Source organism: Nelumbo nucifera, chromosome 1, assembly GCF_055504915.1.
Source record: "Nelumbo nucifera cultivar China Antique chromosome 1, China Antique-T2T, whole genome shotgun sequence".
Classification (NCBI taxonomy): Eukaryota; Viridiplantae; Streptophyta; class Magnoliopsida; order Proteales; family Nelumbonaceae; genus Nelumbo; species Nelumbo nucifera.
This window is the reverse complement of record NC_142649.1, coordinates 88,558,903-88,576,981: the sequence shown is the minus strand read 5'-3', so window position 1 is coordinate 88,576,981 and position 18,079 is coordinate 88,558,903. Positions and strand designations below refer to the sequence as shown.

The 18,079-nt window shown below is 40.8% G+C and overlaps 3 protein-coding genes across 3 annotated transcripts; all 3 read left to right on the top strand.

Moving 5' to 3' along the window:
• The first annotated feature begins 262 nt into the window (after positions 1 to 262).
• LOC104587950 (alcohol dehydrogenase 3-like) lies at positions 263 to 3,280 on the top strand. Its single transcript, XM_010245740.3, has 10 exons — positions 263 to 494; positions 997 to 1,133; positions 1,241 to 1,287; positions 1,444 to 1,769; positions 1,852 to 1,934; positions 2,031 to 2,106; positions 2,213 to 2,274; positions 2,451 to 2,546; positions 2,683 to 2,844; positions 2,964 to 3,280. The coding sequence occupies exons 1-10, from the start codon at positions 461 to 463 to the stop codon at positions 3,078 to 3,080; spliced, it is 1,140 nt and encodes a 379-aa protein (XP_010244042.1). The 5' UTR covers positions 263 to 460; the 3' UTR covers positions 3,081 to 3,280.
• A 2,945-nt stretch (positions 3,281 to 6,225) lies between these two features.
• LOC148803533 (uncharacterized) lies at positions 6,226 to 8,406 on the top strand. The gene has a single exon (XM_088896583.1). It carries the CDS (start codon positions 6,226 to 6,228, stop codon positions 8,404 to 8,406), a length of 2,181 nt encoding a protein of 726 aa, XP_088752709.1.
• A 2,074-nt stretch (positions 8,407 to 10,480) lies between these two features.
• On the top strand, positions 10,481 to 14,450 carry LOC148803532 (FCS-Like Zinc finger 8-like). Its single transcript, XM_088896460.1, has one exon. It carries the CDS (start codon positions 10,913 to 10,915, stop codon positions 11,744 to 11,746), a length of 834 nt encoding a protein of 277 aa, XP_088752586.1. The 5' UTR covers positions 10,481 to 10,912; the 3' UTR covers positions 11,747 to 14,450.
• The last annotated feature ends 3,629 nt before the right edge of the window (positions 14,451 to 18,079 follow it).

Genomic DNA, 18,079 nt, shown 5'->3' with positions numbered 1-18,079 from the left:
ATGAGATTGGAATCTCTTACCTGGCCAACAGGCTTTGGTGTTCTTAATTTATTTTATCCGTCCCTGATATGAAAGATACGGATCCGGTGGTTTCTGTAAAGGATAGAGATGGAATAACACAAGGAGGAAAATGTTATGTTGAAGTCCTGTTGCATAAAAGTAAAAAACATTAAACCAGTGTTCAGAAACCAATGAAACTGAAATCTGGGAGTGGTTTTTAGTGACCGCCGCTGTATTTATACGTTGATTAAAGCTAATTTTAATGGGAAAGACAGCAGGTTCGAAGAATAAAATATCTTTTTCTCTTTGTTGGCATCGAATACAGTGAAGTTTATTCTCGGTTTCCTCTGTACCCCTCCTCATCATATAAATACCCCACAAAGCAGATTTATATCACACCAACACTGTTTACTAGAGCTTCGAATACATTTCTGAGATTTCTCCACATTAAGAAGGAAAGATGACGACTGCTGGTCAGGTTATTCGTTGCAGAGGTACTATAGCGACGTTCTAGTTTTTATCTGATCTGATCTGATTTTCAGTTGATCCCTCATTTAGTTATTAATTTGCTTGGGTCTTCTGTTTTGGGTTTGTTTTGATGCCATACTATTGATCTGCTTGCTTGTTAGCTTACTGTAGGGAAAAGATGTAGAACAGTACCAATTTGTCTGCCTGTTGGGTCATCTGGAATTTGGGTTTTCTACTGTGCTTTTAGTTGAATCTTTTTCATTGATGTTGAGTTTTATGACGTCTTGGTGAATTGGGTCCTCATAATTCAGTTTTTTTTCTCTGATCTGGAATATACTTAGACAACAGAAGTATTTGAAATCGATAATCAAATGAAGTTTTTTACATTTAATTTCGTTTGTTAGCTATCCCGTCAACTATCTAGTCTCTCGCTCTCACTTGGTCCTGTATCTTTTTTTCAAGTCTTTAGCGTTAGAAAAGGGAAAGTCTTTCAACAATACATTTTGCTGACTCCCTGTGTATCTGCAGCTGCGGTTGCATGGGAAGCTGGAAAGCCACTAGTGATCGAAGAAGTGGAGGTGGCGCCTCCACAGGCAAACGAGGTTCGTCTGAAGATCCTCTACACTTCCCTCTGTCACACTGATGTCTACTTCTGGGAGGCTAAGGTAATTTCTTTCGGTTTAGTATTTATTTGCTCTTAATAATCCAATTATCATGGATGATGCTTCATCAATTCTATGTTCAAATTAAAATGGGTTTTCCAATTTTGCAGGGACAATCTCCTCTGTTTCCTCGGATCTATGGCCATGAGGCTGGAGGGTGGGTGCATTCTTATGATTACAGAGACCTGATTCTAATAGAAATGCTTATTAACCACCGGCTTGAGTACTAAATGTTTTGGGTTTTTAAGGTTTACTTCTTTAGTTTGTCATTCAATTAATTGGTTTCTCTGATTTTTCTGTAACTTTTGTTTAGGATCGTGGAGAGCGTTGGAGAGGGAGTAACAGATCTTGCACCAGGAGATCATGTCCTCCCAGTATTCACAGGAGAATGCAAAGAATGCGACCACTGCAAGTCAGAGGAGAGCAACATGTGCAGCCTCCTCAGGATAAACACTGACAGAGGTGTGATGCTTAACGATGGCCAGTCCAGGTTCTCTATTAATGGCCAGCCAATTTACCATTTCGTGGGCACTTCCACCTTCAGTGAATACACTGTTGTTCATGTTGGCTGTGTGGCCAAGATCAATCCTTTGGCTCCACTTGACAAAGTTTGTGTCCTCAGCTGTGGTATCTCCACAGGTGAGTAAAGTGTTAATCCAATCCTGACTTTTATGAATTCATCTACTTCTCAAGTTAAGAAACTCGGATTTTTCTCTTGAAGGTCTTGGTGCCACATTGAACGTTGCAAAACCTCCCAAGGGTTCAACAGTAGCTGTCTTTGGATTGGGGGCTGTAGGCCTTGCTGTAAGTTTGTATTATTTTCATAGGGGAATTATTTTTATGTCTGTTCTTTCAATTCCTCTAATGGAGGATTGACTCAAGTTGAAAATATATGAATAGGCTGCTGAAGGGGCCAGGATTGCTGGGGCATCAAGAATTATCGGTGTTGATGTGAACCCAAAAAGATTTGAGGAAGGTAATGGTTCAGTCCTTTTAAAGATTTTTCTACTGGATCAGTAAATGTATATGTTCTACAATTGAAGATGAAAATTAAAGGGATTTCCTCTGCCTTTTTTCAACAGCTAAGAATTTTGGATGCACTGAATTTGTGAACCCAATGGACTATGACAAACCGGTTCAAGAGGTTTGTATATAAAGTTTTGTGTTTATCCTGATATATGAAACTCCAGTGATCAAATACCCTTTTTCCATCTCCTACATCAGTGGTTTGATATGCTAATATGCATGGAAGTTTTAATACCTGTAAGGTGATTTTTTCTTCCTCTGATTTTAAGTTTGTTGTTTTCATGTTCCATTTAGGTGATTGCTGAGATTACTGATGGAGGAGTGGACCGGAGCATTGAATGTACTGGAAATATTAATGCTATGATCTCTGCATTCGAATGTGTTCATGATGTATGTTGCAACCATTCCCTCATTTCTCTCCTTATTATTTTCTCCCTTGGATTATTATTTCTCTAGGCTAACTGTGAAATGCAGCATCTCCATCACATACATTTCATCTCAATTGATACTTAAAATGCTTTTTCAGGGTTGGGGTGTTGCTGTTCTTGTGGGTGTACCTCACAAAGATGCTGTCTTCAAGACCCACCCAATGAATGTACTGAATGAAAGAACTCTCAAGGGTACCTTCTTTGGAAACTACAAACCACGCTCCGACCTCCCCTCTGTTGTAGAAAAATACATGAATAAGGTAAACTTCTACACTCAATTCACCATTAACAATTTCAATGCTTTTTCTCATTTAAATCCTCTAGTTGGTTCACATATGTCAATCTAAGACTCTGTATCATTGTTATGCTTATACTTCAGGAACTGGAACTAGAGAAGTTCATCACTCATCAACTCCCATTCTCAGAGATCAACAAGGCTTTTGAGTACATGCTGAAAGGAGAGAGTCTCCGATGCATCATTCGCATGGATGGTTAGAGTGAAGGCCTGCATATCTGAATCAAGTCCTCCCATGTCCAATTGAAATGATAATAAAGATATTTTTGGGTGTTCGTAGATGCTTGATCTCTGCTTCTTACATTGTGCTTTTAACTTTTTTTCTCTTTGTAGTTAATGAGTCTGTCTCACTTTGTAGAGTATAAATATGAATAACAACACCGCTTGTGCTTTTCAAAGTATTCATAGAAGGCTTCTCCTTCAAGCACGTCTCTAGGTCCTCTCATTCTGGAAAAACGGGTCTAATTAAATAAGTAAAATCATACGTATTGGGTTAGGTTCTTAGTGCAATATAGAATGCATACCAAATATGAATAGACATGTTGCACGGCTGACTCGGGGCATTTTTATTTATGTATTTGTTTTTTAACTTATTTGCCTTGCCATATGGAAGCTTATACAGTGGCCATTCTTTTTTAGTTTCTGAAGTCCTACAATTGCCATTCTTTTATGAAACAATATGGGAAAGCACTTACATATTAAAATTGTAAGTCTGTTTTCATACAAATGAGTATAAGAGAGGAGTCCGACCTTATCTATGCTACTACCCATTCTAAGCATATACGTCATTTTTTTGTTGTTATTCAGTTGATAAACAATTAGTACTGAGTACACATGCGTATAAATGCGTACTTGGTCCGGATTGGTTGCACATAGGAGCTGTTTAACCAATTATAACGCATTAAAGCCCTACATCAGCCATTTGACTATTTAAAACCAATCAAAACCCTGTAAATCTTGATAAATATTATTTGATTGGTTATTACTTTTAGGGACTCTTTTTTTGATTTGGAGTTACCTTTGAAAGTGATACCCATATCTTGGATGGATAAATAATTTTCCCACATAGAGGGAAAGTTGTCAACATTTGAATGGGACAAAATGTCCCTTTTAATAATGAATTTCTATAGTTAAAATGATCATATCTTATTTACCTGAGAAATAAAAGAATATAAGTAAATGTAAAGTAACTTACCAAAAAGAAAAGCGAATGAGGCATTAGTATATTGGCTGATTGGTTACAATATTTTTTGATATCAAAGTATCATAGTTCAATCCTTACTCAAAAAAAAAAAAAAAAACCTCATCCATGTAATACTTTTATGGGTAAATTATAAAGACTCTCCTGTATTATGGGGTCTGTGACGAAGACCCCCCTATACTTTGTTTTGCCAAAAAGACCCCAAGGACAGTTGGAAGAAAAACATTGTCCACCTTCCCCGACCTCATATACAAGAACAAAGTGGGAGAAAAACACTGTCCATGGGCGCCATTGAAGCTCGCACCTGAAACACTCGGACCAGAGACGTTGAACCCACATCCAAAAGCAAGGTTTTTTAGCCGAGTAGCTCCTCGATAGCTCGTATTCAATGTCATTGCCTGTGTGGCAAAAAGCCCATCGGAGAAAGACACTCAGCCTTTTGTTTTCACGTTAGTTTTTCGTCTGTTGTTATTTTTGTTTATGGGTCTTGTCTGCACCTGCGCGTTTTGAATCTTTTTCTGTCTAGTGGTAGTTGAAAGTAGAACTAGAGTCATTTCTGCTGATATACCGGAGAAAGAAACAAGGGGAGATTAAAAAACCAAAAGAAAGAAGAAATGGAAAACAAAAAATTTACAAGATTTTTTGCCGTTTGCCTGTTGATTCTCGTCTGATCTTGGTGTCTCCTTTTTGATCATGAAGCTTGTTTTTATGTGGGTTTCGGTGAAGAGTGAATGAGTGATTATTATCGTAGGGAAGAAAATGTTCATATCCATTAAGGAAAAAGCAAGAATATAGGGGGAAAAGGCAGTTTTTTCCTTGTTTTGTTGCGTTGCATGATGGAGGTTACGGAGGTTTAGGAGAAATTTTTATGAAGCCGATTCAGGGCTTTCTGTTTTTGGTTGTTGGATAGGTGGATACTTTGCCAGTGCCACCATCTTTTGTCTACTCGGGTCTAGTAAGGACCTTACAAATCTTATTTCTTCCCTTCTATTCTGCAGAGGTTGTTTGCAGAATACTACCTTCTCCGATCCATGGCGAATTATTGAGTTAAAATTTTGCTTCTGGGTTTACTCCCAAATTAACTCAGGTTAGTTTCTAAAGTTCATTACTTCATTATGTTGTTCAATTCTACAAATCTATATGTTAGGATTACAATTAGTAATTGAATTAGGAGTCTCTATTGTAATTGAATCAGGAGTCTTTGATACATCTTATCCTTGTATATCTTCTTATCCTTGTAAACGTAGGATCTCGACTGTATATATTTCGGCATTCTGAGTAAATAAAATCATGAAAGTAGAAACCAGAGAAGCTCTGGTTTTTCATGGTATCAGAGCCAGGGCACTCTAGATATCAACAGCGGTAGCGACGATCGATCAGCGGCGACTTCGAACCAGTGATCAGCGGTGACTTCGGATCAGCGATCAGCGGCGAACAACATTCTGTGTTGTGCTTCAGTCCGGCACTGTGTTTTCGGACCAGCGGCGGCATTTCTGTGATCATTGTCTCCTTCGACTTCGAAACAGTGATCAACAGCGACTTCGGATCAGCGATCAGTGGCGACAACGTTCTGCGCTGTGGTTTTCAGTCCGACGCTTTGCAACGATCGATCAACGGCGACTTCGAACCAATGATCAACGGCGACTTCGGATCAGCGATCAGCGGCAACAAAGTTCTGCATTGTACTTTTCAGTCCAGCGCTGTGTTTTTCGGACAAGCAGCGACACTTCGGTGATCGTCGTCTTCTTCAACTTCGAACCGGTGATCAGCGGCGACTTCGGATCAGCGATTAGCGGCGACAGCGTTCTGCCCTGTGGTTTCAGTCTGGCGCTGTGTTTTTCGGACAAGCGGCGGCACTTCGGTGATCGTCGTCTCCTTCGGTGAACAGTGGTGGCACTTCTTTTGTTTTCAGACTAGTGATCAACTGCGCTGTGTTTTTTTCATTCCAACACTGTGTTTTCGGACCAGCGGCGGCACTTCGGTGATTATCGTCTCCTTCGGAGAACAGCGGTAGCATTTCTTCTGGTTTTTGAAGTATCACTGTTCATCATCTTCTTTGGTGAACAGTGGCGACACTTCGAGTTCTTCCGGCGAATCAACGTTTTGCGGCAGTTTCTCTTCAGCGGCACCAACACTATACTCGACATGGCTGAAAACAAGGATCAGGGCGGCAGTCAATGTCCAAGGAACGTGATCTCACCCTACCTTCTATCAACCAATGACAATCCAAGGAGCGTTATCACCCAAATCCAGCTTAGAGGTGACAACTATGATGAATGGGCTCGAGCAATAAGAATGACGTTGCGAGCCAAGAAGAAATTCAGCTTCATCGATGGATCAGTGAAACAACCTTCGGAAGATTCAGTGGAATTAGAAGATTGGTGGATGGTGAATTCCATGCTTGTGCCATGGATTCTGAATACGATTGAACCAAATTTACGTTCAACCGTAACATACACAGAGATTGCGAAGACACTCTGGGACGACATAAAGGAGCGGTTTTCTGTTGGTAATGGACCACGAGTCCAACAACTCAAATCCGAACTGGCGAATTGCAAACAAAAAGGTATGACGATTCTGAATTACTATGGCAAACTCAAGATGATATGGGAGGAATTGGGAAATTATGAGCAATATCCAACTTGTCAATGTGGCAAGTGCAACTGTGACATAAGCAGGGCATGGGATAAGAAGCGAGATGAAGAGAAACTTCATCAATTTTTGATGGGGCTAGATGACACGATCTATGGAGGTGTGCGTTCGCATATACTGAGTATGGAACCCTTGCCAAATTTGAATCGAACCTATGCCATAGTGGTTCAAGAAGAGCAAGTTCAGACTATGATGTGCGCAAAGGAAGAGAAAGCTGAAGCTGTGGCCTTTGCAGCCCACACAAGAAAGAGGCAAAGCGAGGGCAGAGACAAGAACATAGTATGTACTCACTGCAACAAGACAGGCCATGATGTAGAGTCTTGTTTCCAACTGATCGTCTACCCTGAATGGTGGGGTGATCGGCCGAAAAATAATACCCATGGAACAGGCCGAGGGCATGGTGGACAGAAACAACGAACAGGGGCAGGAGGAAAAGGTCGTGACAGCCAAGCTAAGTCCAATACAGCCAAAGCCTCTGCGCAAGGCAATACGTCTCAAGGAGAACCAATCAATGCAGCCAAGACCGGGTTAAATGGACTGAGCAGTGAGCAGTGGAACATGTTACTCAACCTTTTGAACACACAGAAAAAAGGGAGTCAACGACTAAGTGGTAAGCAAAAATTGTTAGAATGGATAATAGACACAGGGGCCTCTTATCATATGATAGGAAACCTCAAGTCAATGAGAGACATAAAGAATATCATTCTGTGCTCTATCGGGTTGCCAAACAGGAAAGCGACGATAGCAGAAAAAGAAGGCACAATTGCACTGGACGATCACCTGAAACTAACTAGTGTTTTATATGTGCCTAGTTTGAATTGCAATTTACTTTCTGTATCACAATTAATTGAGGAATCGAATTGCATCGTCCAGTTCACTAACAAATTCTGTGTGATACAGGACCGCACTACGAGGATGTTGATTGGAGCGGGTGAGCAGCGAGAGGGACTCTATTATTTCTGGAGCATTGCATCAACAAGAGCAATGAAGATTATAGAGAGCAGAACGTTGGATATTTGGCATCAAAGGTTGGGGCATCCTTCTTATAGATTTATTAAATTGCTACATTTTCGTATTAAGCATACTGACAGTAGTAAGGGTTGTGATGTATGCTTCCGAGCTAAACAATGTCGGGAAGAGTTTGTTCCTAGTAATAATAAAGCATTCAATATTTTTGAGTTAGTTCATTGTGATTTGTGGGGTCCTTATAGAACTGTAGCTTCTTTTGGTGCACATTATTTCTTGACCATAGTGGACGATTTTTCTAGAGACGTTTGGATTTATCTTCTGATTGATAAGAAGGAAGTGGGACGAGTCCTTCGAAATTTTTTTGCTATGGTTCAAAGGCAATTTAACAAACCTGTCAAGGTGATCCATACTGACAATGGGACTGAGTTTGTCTGTTTGGCTGGTTATTTTGCTAAAAGTGGCAGTATTCATCAAACCACTTGTGTCGGGACCTCTCAACAAAATGGGAGGGTTGAACGCAAGCACTGCCACATACTCAATGTTGCCCGTGCCTTGTGCTTTCAAGCTAGCTTGCCTATTGATCTTTGGGGGGAATGTGTCTTGACCGCATGTTATCTGATCAACCGGACACCGTCCATTCTGTTAAAGGGAAAGACTCCCTATGAAATTTTATTTGGGCGACCTCCTTCTTATGATAATGTATGAGTCTTTGATTGCTTTGTGCACAATCCTGGTCATGGAAGGGATAAATTTGTTAGTCGAAGCAGACGGTGTGTTTTTGTCGGGTATCCTTTTGGAAAGAAAGGATGGAGCTTATATGATTTAGAGTCTGGCATGCTCTTTGCTTCCAGAGATGTTACTTTCTTTGAGCATGAATTCCCGTATGCACACAAAGAGGATGCACGGCCAAACAAAGCACAAGATTGTGAAATAAGTGGGACAGATAAGGTGTTGGTACCATCCACTTCTTCCCCTGGACTTGCAAATGGTGAGACGGAGACTAACCAACAAAATGAACTCGTAGAAGAAGGAGTCCGTGTAGAAGAAGGAACCCACGTAGACCCGAATACCAATGCACCCATGCATCCTTCTGATGTCACCATAGAAAATGCAAGTAAAGACAGACCTGACGTCAGGGGGGTGGCAATGTTGAGCAACAACAGCACTCTGATACTCATTTGGGGCATGGGCATCGACAGAAACAGCGTCCACAAGGTTAAGAGACTATGTGCTTCACACCACACAGCGCTTGAGTCCCTCTCCGCGTTCCTTTGCAAACTCACTCGGCCAATCACATTCTGCAGGTAGTCCTTATCCCATAGATAACTATGTGAATTGTAACAATTTTTCTTGTCGACATCGTGCTTTCTTGGCAGCTATCACTGCAGGAGTTGAACCCACTTCTTTTGCTAAAGCCGTAAAGGATGAAAAATGGAGGGATGCAATGCAGAAAGAAATACATGCACTTGAGAATAATCAGACATGGACTGTAGAGCCTTCGCCATCTAGAAGATGAGTCATAGGATGCAAATGGGTATATCGAATCAAGTACAACGCTGATGGGACAGTGGAAAGATACAAAGCCCGTCTCATGATCTTTGGGAACAAGCAGGTTGAGGGAATTGATTATAATGAAACTTTTGCCCCAGTTACAAAAATGGTTGTCGGTACCTTTCTTGTAGTCGCAACAACTAGAGATTGGGAGCTTCATCAAATGGATGTACATAACGCATTCTTGCACGGTGACCTTCATGAGGAAGTCTACATGCGAATGCCTCCTGGTTTTCAGTCAGATAAACCAGGTATGGTGTGTCGGTTGCAAAAATCTCTGTATGGCTTGAAACAAGCGCCGAGATATTGGTTTGCTAAATTAACTGCAACCTTGAAGACATATGGGTTTCAGCAATCAGGTTCAGATTACTCCCTATTCACCTTTTGTCGAGACATGGTACATATGCTTGTCCTCGTGTATGTGGACGACATTATCGTGTCAGGTAATGATCATATGGCAATTCAAGTCTTCAAGAAATATTTGAGTGACTGCTTCCATATGAAAGACTTGAAACCATTGAAATATTTTTTGGACATTGAAGTTGCCCGAAACTCAACAGGAATTTTTCTGTCTTAACAAAAGTATGCTCTGGATATTATCGCTGAAGTTGGATTACTTGGTGCAAAACCTGCTCCTTTTCCTTTGGAGCAGAATCACAATCTCGCCTTGACAGATGGGCCCCTCTTATCTAATCCTGAGCGATACAGACGCTTGGTGGGGAGGCTTATTTATCTCTCAGCAACGCGTCCAGAGTTGTCTTATTGTGTGCATGTTCTGTCCCAATTCATGCAGTAGCCGCAAGAAAGACATTGGGAGGCTGCATTACGAATGGTGCGCTACTTGAAAGAAAATCCTGGTCAAGGAATTCTGTTGCGTTCAGATTGTGACTTGTAGTTATATGCATGGTGTGATTTAGATTGGGCGAGCTGTCCTTTGTCCCGACGTTCTCTGTCTGGGTGGTTTGTTATGCTTGAGAAATCGCCGATTTCCTGGAAAACTAAGAAACAACACACTGTGGCTCGTTCTTCAGCGGAAGCAGAGTATCGGTCTATGGCCACGGCCACATGTGAATTAAAATGGCTGAAGGGATTGCTATTGGCTCTTGGAGTTACGCATTCAAACCCAATGCGTTTATATTGTGATAGTCAGGCAGCCTTGCATATTGCAACAAACACAGTGTTTCATGAGCATACGAAACATATTGAAGTTGATTGCCATTTTGTACGGGATGAGATTCAAAATGGTTGCATACGTCTTGCTTATGTGTCGACTACTGTTCAGCTGGCTGACATTTTTACAAAGGCACTGGGTCGCAAAGAATTTGAGTACTTTCTCCGCAAGTTGGGCATTCACAATCTGCATGCTCCAACTTGAGGGGGGGTGTTAGGATTACAATTAGTAATTGAATTAGGAGTCTCTGTTGTAATTGAATCAGGAGTCTCCGATACATCTTATCCTTGTACATCTTCTTATCCTTGTAAACGTAGGATCTCGACTGTATATATTTCGGCATTCTGAGTAAATAAAATCATGAAAGTAGAAACCAGAGAAGCTCTGGTTTTTCACTATCCAATCAAATAAAAGGAAATCTCATTTTATCCCCCTGTTTTTCGATTCTGCAAAGAAGTTTAGACTTCCGACAATCTGATAAGGGAGGTTATGTTGAGAAAGCGATCGAGAGCGGTGACTAGTAAGCAAGTTCTCGTGGATCATGGCTCTCTTCCATCAACCAAAGATAAATTCATAAGGCCCACTTTGTCCTTCTTCAGTTCTCCAAGACTCTTCACTGCTTTATCTGAGAAGGGTTTTTCTGAAACTGAAGCTGTCATGAGCCCATCTTCAATACTTGATAGTAAACCATTCTCTAGTCTTGGTAACCCTTTTTGGTCTGATAGACTTTTTGTTAAATCCCCAGAACCTTGCTTGGAAAGCAAGCACCCATGGGAACAGTTAGACTCAAGCGGCATTGGTCTTGGTATTGTCAACGCCCTCAATGATGAGAAAAGCGAGAACAATTTCTCCAAACCTGAAAGCCGAATGGTTCTGTTTGGATCACAACTGAAGATTCAAATTCCTCCTCTTCCACCCTCTGTGCTTTCTCCGACTGAATCCGCCAAATCTCCTCCTGAGTTCAGCATCAAAACTCGAAGTTCACAATTGGGTTCCTTCTCTTCCGGCTTATCGCCTTCGTCAAGGAAATCTGCATTTGGGTCCGCAAGTTTTGGCCTCGAAGCACCCGCCTCTCCTAAAATTTTCACAGGTTTTCTTTCTTCGAGTGAGATGGAGCTTTCAAAGGATTATACTTGTGTAATCACCCATGGGCCTAATCCAAGAACGACTCACATATTTGATAACTGCATTGTGGAGAGTTACTGTGGTGTTGTTAGTTTGTCTGCATCTAGGAAGGAGAACAGTTTTTTCACTGATCGATCGAGCTATCCTTCCGAGGATTTCCTTAGCTTCTGTTACACTTACAAGAAGAATCTTGGATAGGGGAAAGACATTTACATGTACAGGTGAGCTTTTTCCACAGAGACGACAACGTTGAATGCGAGCTATGGAGGAGCTGCTCGGCTGAAAAACCTTGTTTTTGGTTGTGGGTTCAACGTCTCTGGTCCGAGTGTTTCAGGTGCGAGCTTCAATGGCACCCATGAACAGTATTTTTCTCACACTATGGTCGTGTATATAAAGTCGGGGAAGATGAACAGTGTTTTTCTCCCAACTGAGGATTAAAGTACATTGTTTATAATTTACACTGTGGTCGTGTATACCGAAGGGGTCTTTGTTTCACGATCATGGTCTTTATAATTTACCCAACCCCTACTTTTATTTTTACTGTTTTGATATTACATTGTATATATTATAAGGAAAAGATTGGACAAGTGAGATGCACTATTCATGTGTAGAGAGCCTGCCCATGGGTGCCATTGAAGTACAATAAAACACAATACTTATAAAGCTTATAAGTAAGAGTACCTTATACAATGTTTTATAAGTTTGCACATGCACTATTCATGTGTAGAGAGCCTGCCCATGGGTGCCATTCAAGATAAAGGAGTGATGGTGATGTACAATAAAACATCAATCAAAATAAAGGCGTGAAGTAAGAATACCATTTTTTCAAAACAAACATCTTGAATTCATAAGGATAAGGAGAAGAAGAGAGAAGAAAAAACTCAAAGATTATTGTACTTAATTTATTGAAATTGATCTTATACAATGAATTATTTAGATTCCAATTCCCAGCTTTTCCGAAAAAATAAGGTTTTTAAATATAGTAAAATTCAAAATGGACTCAAATTTGCCAAAACATCACATTTTAATGAAATTAGACTTCATAATCAAACTTGGACTCAAAACAAGATAAACAACTTGTCAAATGCCAAGATTAAAAGTTGTGGCCGCTTGAGTGTCATTTTTTCTTTTCTTTGCAATCATGGGCCACCATAATGCTTTCAACTTGTTCATCATAAAAAGGAGTCTGCATTCTGAGCACCCATGGGTGCACCGGACGAGTGAACCCATGAATCACATTTGAACATGCTGTCCAGGGAAAGCAAGCATGGCAGTAACGGTCAAAGGCCCGTTAACACGGGTTTGGCGGTTCAATTGGACACAAACCGACCACAAAATGACAAAAGGTAAATGAAAAGGAAGCCCTCCCTCCGGTGGTTGTTGTTCCCGCCAGTGGTTGTCCAGGTGGGTGGTTTCTATTGACACAAGAAGCCCTTTGTAAGAAGAAGTAAAAGAAGAAGAAGAGGAGGTCAGAAACGTACCGTCGAAGCTCTCACCATTCCGGTGGTTGCCTCTGGTTCGGGTCACTCTCTGTGGTATGGTCGCCGATGGTTGTCCAAAGTGGGTGGTTTCTGTTGACACAAGAATCCCCTTAAGAAGAAGAAGAAGAAGAGGCCAGAAATGTACCACCAGAGAGCTCTCGCCTTCGCTGCCGATGGCTGCTGGTTCAGGTCACTCGCTGTGGTATGGTCACCGGTGTGTGGATAGGGTTCAGTGGATGGAGGAAAAACATACAGGGGAAATGCAAAATGCGACTATGGCTTCCTTTTCATTTACCTTCTGTCATTTTGTGGCCGCTGCCTTTGACAGTTAACATTATGTTTGCTTCCCCTGATTGACGTGTTTGAACATGATTCATGGGTTCACTTGTCTAATGCACCCATGGGTGCATAGAACGTGGACTCTATAAAAAGTCTCAAGTCCGCGTTCTGTACACCCATGGGTGCACTGGATGAGTGCACCCACCAATCACGTTTGACCATATTGATTGAGTGCGTCCTGTGTAATAGTAACGTGGGTTTGGCCATCAACCGACTCTATCCGGTTGAACCGAACACAAAAAGACAATAGTTGCAGTTCACTGGCGCCTTCACTCTACACCAGTGCCACCGTGAACGGCGAAGCTACAGGCGGTGAGAGACAAATTGTCTGGCCTTTAGTTCATACGTCTTCTTCTTCTTCCTCTCTCTCCTCTTCTTCTTTTTACCATTGTATATTCTTCTGTAATCTATAACAGTACTAATACCAGAGAATCTAAAGCAAATGAGAGAAGAATCAGGGGATGCCCTGAGAACACATAGGAACCCAATTCCGGCGGCGGTGGCAGAAATCGGAAAACTGGAATTTGCTGGGGTAATCGGAATTCTGTTAGGAAAACTAGTACAATTAAGGAATGGTAATGCTGTTTTGTTTTGTCCTGGCACTAATGCACAAATTAAGGTGAAGTTAGAGTTTCCAGAGATTGATACAGTAGAAAGAGACGAAGAAAGGATGGGTAGATTAGAAACAAAGAGGAGGCTTACTAGGAGACGAGAGAAGTGTTTCTGAGAAGCCATGGAAGGTGATGAAAGCTTCAGGATAAAGAAAATTTCATTGTGTTGAAAGAAAGAGGAAGAGAAGAAGCAAGTTCAAGTTCAGAGCTTTTATTGTGTCTTTCTCTTCTTTTGGCTTTTAAGGGTGTTTTCAAATCTTCCAGCCAACACAAGTTTTCGGGAGTTACCTCTTCGTTCAGCTGAATGTTGACTGCCACTGTAAGCTGCTTCGACCCGTTGAAAATAAAAGGAAAAAAACATTAGTTTGTAAGAAGAAGAAGAAGAAGAAGAAGAAGGAGAGGAAGAGGAAGAAGATGTATGGACTAGAGGCCGAACGATTTGTCTCTCCCGGCTAGTGACTTCGTTGTTCATGGGGGCACCATGTTAGACAGTGTATAATTGTTTCATGTTATAATTGATGTGTTTCTATGTAATTACCCTTAAACTAGACACTTATGAGATTCATGTTATTTTAAAATGTTTTCAGCCGTTGGATAGACTTGGGGAAGCTTATCCTGCCAAGCTGACACTAATGTGCTGCCAAGAAGGTTGGTGCAGCCTGTCTCAGCTGCCAGGGTTAGACCCAAAGCACATGTAGTGTGTATTTGTTTGAAACACTAAACTCGGACCAATTTCCAGTTTGGCCCTAGACCTTGGAGACTGGTGGGCAAAACTGTAAAGTTACACATAACCCCTAGATTCGATTATGCCAATCAGTGAGATCCTTTGGGGGTTAAAACCTGGGTATGTTGGGGCATTCTGAGAGTTCACTCAAGTGGGTGATCATAGTAACATGATCACCCCCTTTGTCGGACAAAGTGAATGATTGAGACTATACTCTGTATATATATATATATATATATATATATATATATATATGTTTTAAGAAAAATGTTTGCAAAAAGATTTTAATTCCCAGGACCCATTCGAGTAGAGAGTGCAACACTGCACCTTGCAGCCAAGGGAGAGGCCCTTCCTTGTCAGGCAGTGTTTGATCATTAAGGGCTGAGGGTTAAGTGTAAGAGACCATTTAGGGCTGTTTACCTGATGGGCTATATCCTACTTAAATCCATTGTCCTTGGTTCTTCATAGGATGGCTAGATTCAATAATCATTTAATGTAAATGTTGGGCCCATTAAGAGCCCATACTGATGGATTCAGGGGTTCACTGTACTTGATAGTGAATTTGGCCAGGCCTTTTCACAGAGGCTGGGCCGAACCCATATAGGCTTATGTAGAGTCATTGTTGGGGTTCCATGCCATACAAAGTGAACCAAATGGGACAGCAACTACTTAGGGACGTAAGCTACTTGCTTAATGGGCCTAAAGTCCATGATTAATTAGATTAATCAAGTGGTCACATGACAGCTTAAGCAGTCATGTGACTTGGGCAAATATGAGTTTGGATAAGGGTATGGAGCACCCATTAGGATAAGAAGATATGTCTTATCCACTTAGAGAGTCCAAATCCAAATAAAGATTTGGACTAGGAACCTCCTAATCAAATTAGGAGTGGTGCTCCTTAAGGTTTATAAATAGGGAGGAGGCGAATTGCTCCAGATAACACACTGCTCTAAGTTTTCTCCCTCGGTTCTTGCCACCCAGAAACCTTAATTCGACCTCCACTTCTTGGACTTATATCGATCATTTACCTCTCTGATTTTTGCAAAAAAAATACAGAGAAAATTCGTGCTCACCTCCCTTGTTCGATCCAAGGTGTTGGATCATAGTTATTTGAAAACTATGTTGCTGAACCGACTTCAATTCAAGCTGCGCCATCTTCAGTGGAAGATGGTTTTGGTATTCTCTTTAGATGTGAACTTCCACTTTGGGAGCTACATTTGTGGAATCCGTATCCGGTATTTTTCCTCCTTTCTGTTGGTTTCAAATCTGGTCTGGTTTCGGTGCAAGAACGATCCTAGAGAAAGCAACTTTTCCAAAACTAGGAATACGATTCCAAGAAGGGTAAAAGAAAATTTTTGAAATTTCACCCAACCATCTAACATGGTTCGGCCATCCATATGATGGATTTCCCCTTCCTTCAGTAGTATTAGAGCCAAAGGTTCAATCTTGAACCGAAATAAACCAGATCTGAAACAGAACTGAAATCGGCATAACTGTTCTAGCCAATTTGCGCATTTAGCAGTTTCCTAAGAAATCAATTCTCAGATTTTGGGTGATTTTATGTGAAATTAATTTTATTATATTTTGATATAATTTTAGAATTTTTCTATTTATTATTTCTTTGGTTCTTGGGTTGTCTGTGTGATGGAGATCGAATTCTTTATTGGTGTCAAGATTTGCGCACCCGGGAATTATTTATTTGATATTGGTATGCAAATAATTTTTTTCCTTTTAGAAAAAAATGTATTAGGATTTATTTTGATGTAATTAATAGAAAATTAGCTTTTTCTTTTTTGTTTTTTTTTTACTTTGGAAGACTTGCTGGAGCGTGTGGAGAAGAAGATAGAAGATTTTGTAGAAAAACTGTAATATGCGATTAACAGTTTCTTACAGGTTTGCAGTTCGTTCGGATCAAATTCAGACCATCACACTTTCAGCCCTTGATTATTTATTTTTGTTGTGATTGATTATCAATGTTCAGTTGTTAAAAATTTCAGATTGAATTCTTGTGAATTGTTGCATGTTTTGGACACCAAACCCTAGACCAATTTGACCTAGTTTGGTCCAAACTAGTTGGACCGAACCAATGGTTTGATGGGGTCTGATCTCACCCCCATGGGTCACATCTTAGGTGGCTTAAATTCGGTTATGAGCCAAGGGTTTGATGGCCCATCAAATGGACCAATTTGGCCCTCCCTTGAAAAACCTAATTTATGTTAAGTTAAAGCAACATCAGCCCATTTCAATATAACTGCTATATGGGCCAAACTGCTTTTTGCAATTTAGCCCATATACCTAGATGAAATTATTAGATAATTCATGGGCTTTTAATGGGCTGATTGTGTGTTAAGTTAAATTAATTAGGGTTTTACAAGCCTTTGATTGATTGGATCAATTTGTGAAATGAGCTTATATTTGTGATGTGTTGAATGTGATTCGTTCATGGGCCAAAAGTTCTTGGCTCATGTTTAATCGTATTTGGCTCTCTACGAACACCATGGTTGAATGCACATCATTGCCATGGTGCCCTTAGATCATTGGATGATCTCCCCTTTTCGATGTGCCCCTGATCAGCTTCCTCCCTAAGAGGAATCCTGCAGAACCCTAGCCCATTTTGGGCCCATTTGAATATGACTTTATGAAAGTCAATGGGAACCACTTTGGTATGACCTAAATCAGACCTAGGGACTGTTTTTTTGTTCCCTCCGGATTAATATAAGTGCAAGAGATAAGGAATATCATATGATGAATTCTCTAAAGGCCTTTCATCATTAGCATGAAGACAGGTTGAACCAGTGGGTGGAGATGCACCATAATATTGGGCTATCCATTTTGCTGGTCCAGTTGGTTGGATTGCTTCATGAGATGATAGGGACGTCATAGATTGAGGTGGGAGAGGCCTATCCTAAACTGGAAAGTGGTGGGGTTTAACCTAAAATGGCAGTGAACCTTGTCTGATGGAGGCCAAAGTGAAAGATCATTGGATGGGTAGATATGATCATTCACAGAAAGTGGTGGGGTTTTGTAGTTGAAACAGTTGGCTCCATGCATCTATGTGGTTACCAACATTTCTAGGGACGAACATACACCGCATCCTCGTCACTAAGATAGGAGGAAAATCTAGAAAACGAATAAATGGAGATGAAACATAGATAAAAGACCATTCTGTGTAAGATAACGTGAAACAATTTTAGGTCGTGGACTAATATCTGTTGCCTTTTATCAGAAATGGCACACTGACCGTTCGCTAAATTGTTGGATGACAACAAACTTAAGGGACCTAATTATGTTGACTGGTATAGTAACCTTAATTTGGTCCTTATGTCCAAGAAATTGGACAAAGTTGCTAAGAACCCAGCTCCGGAGCATTCGGGTG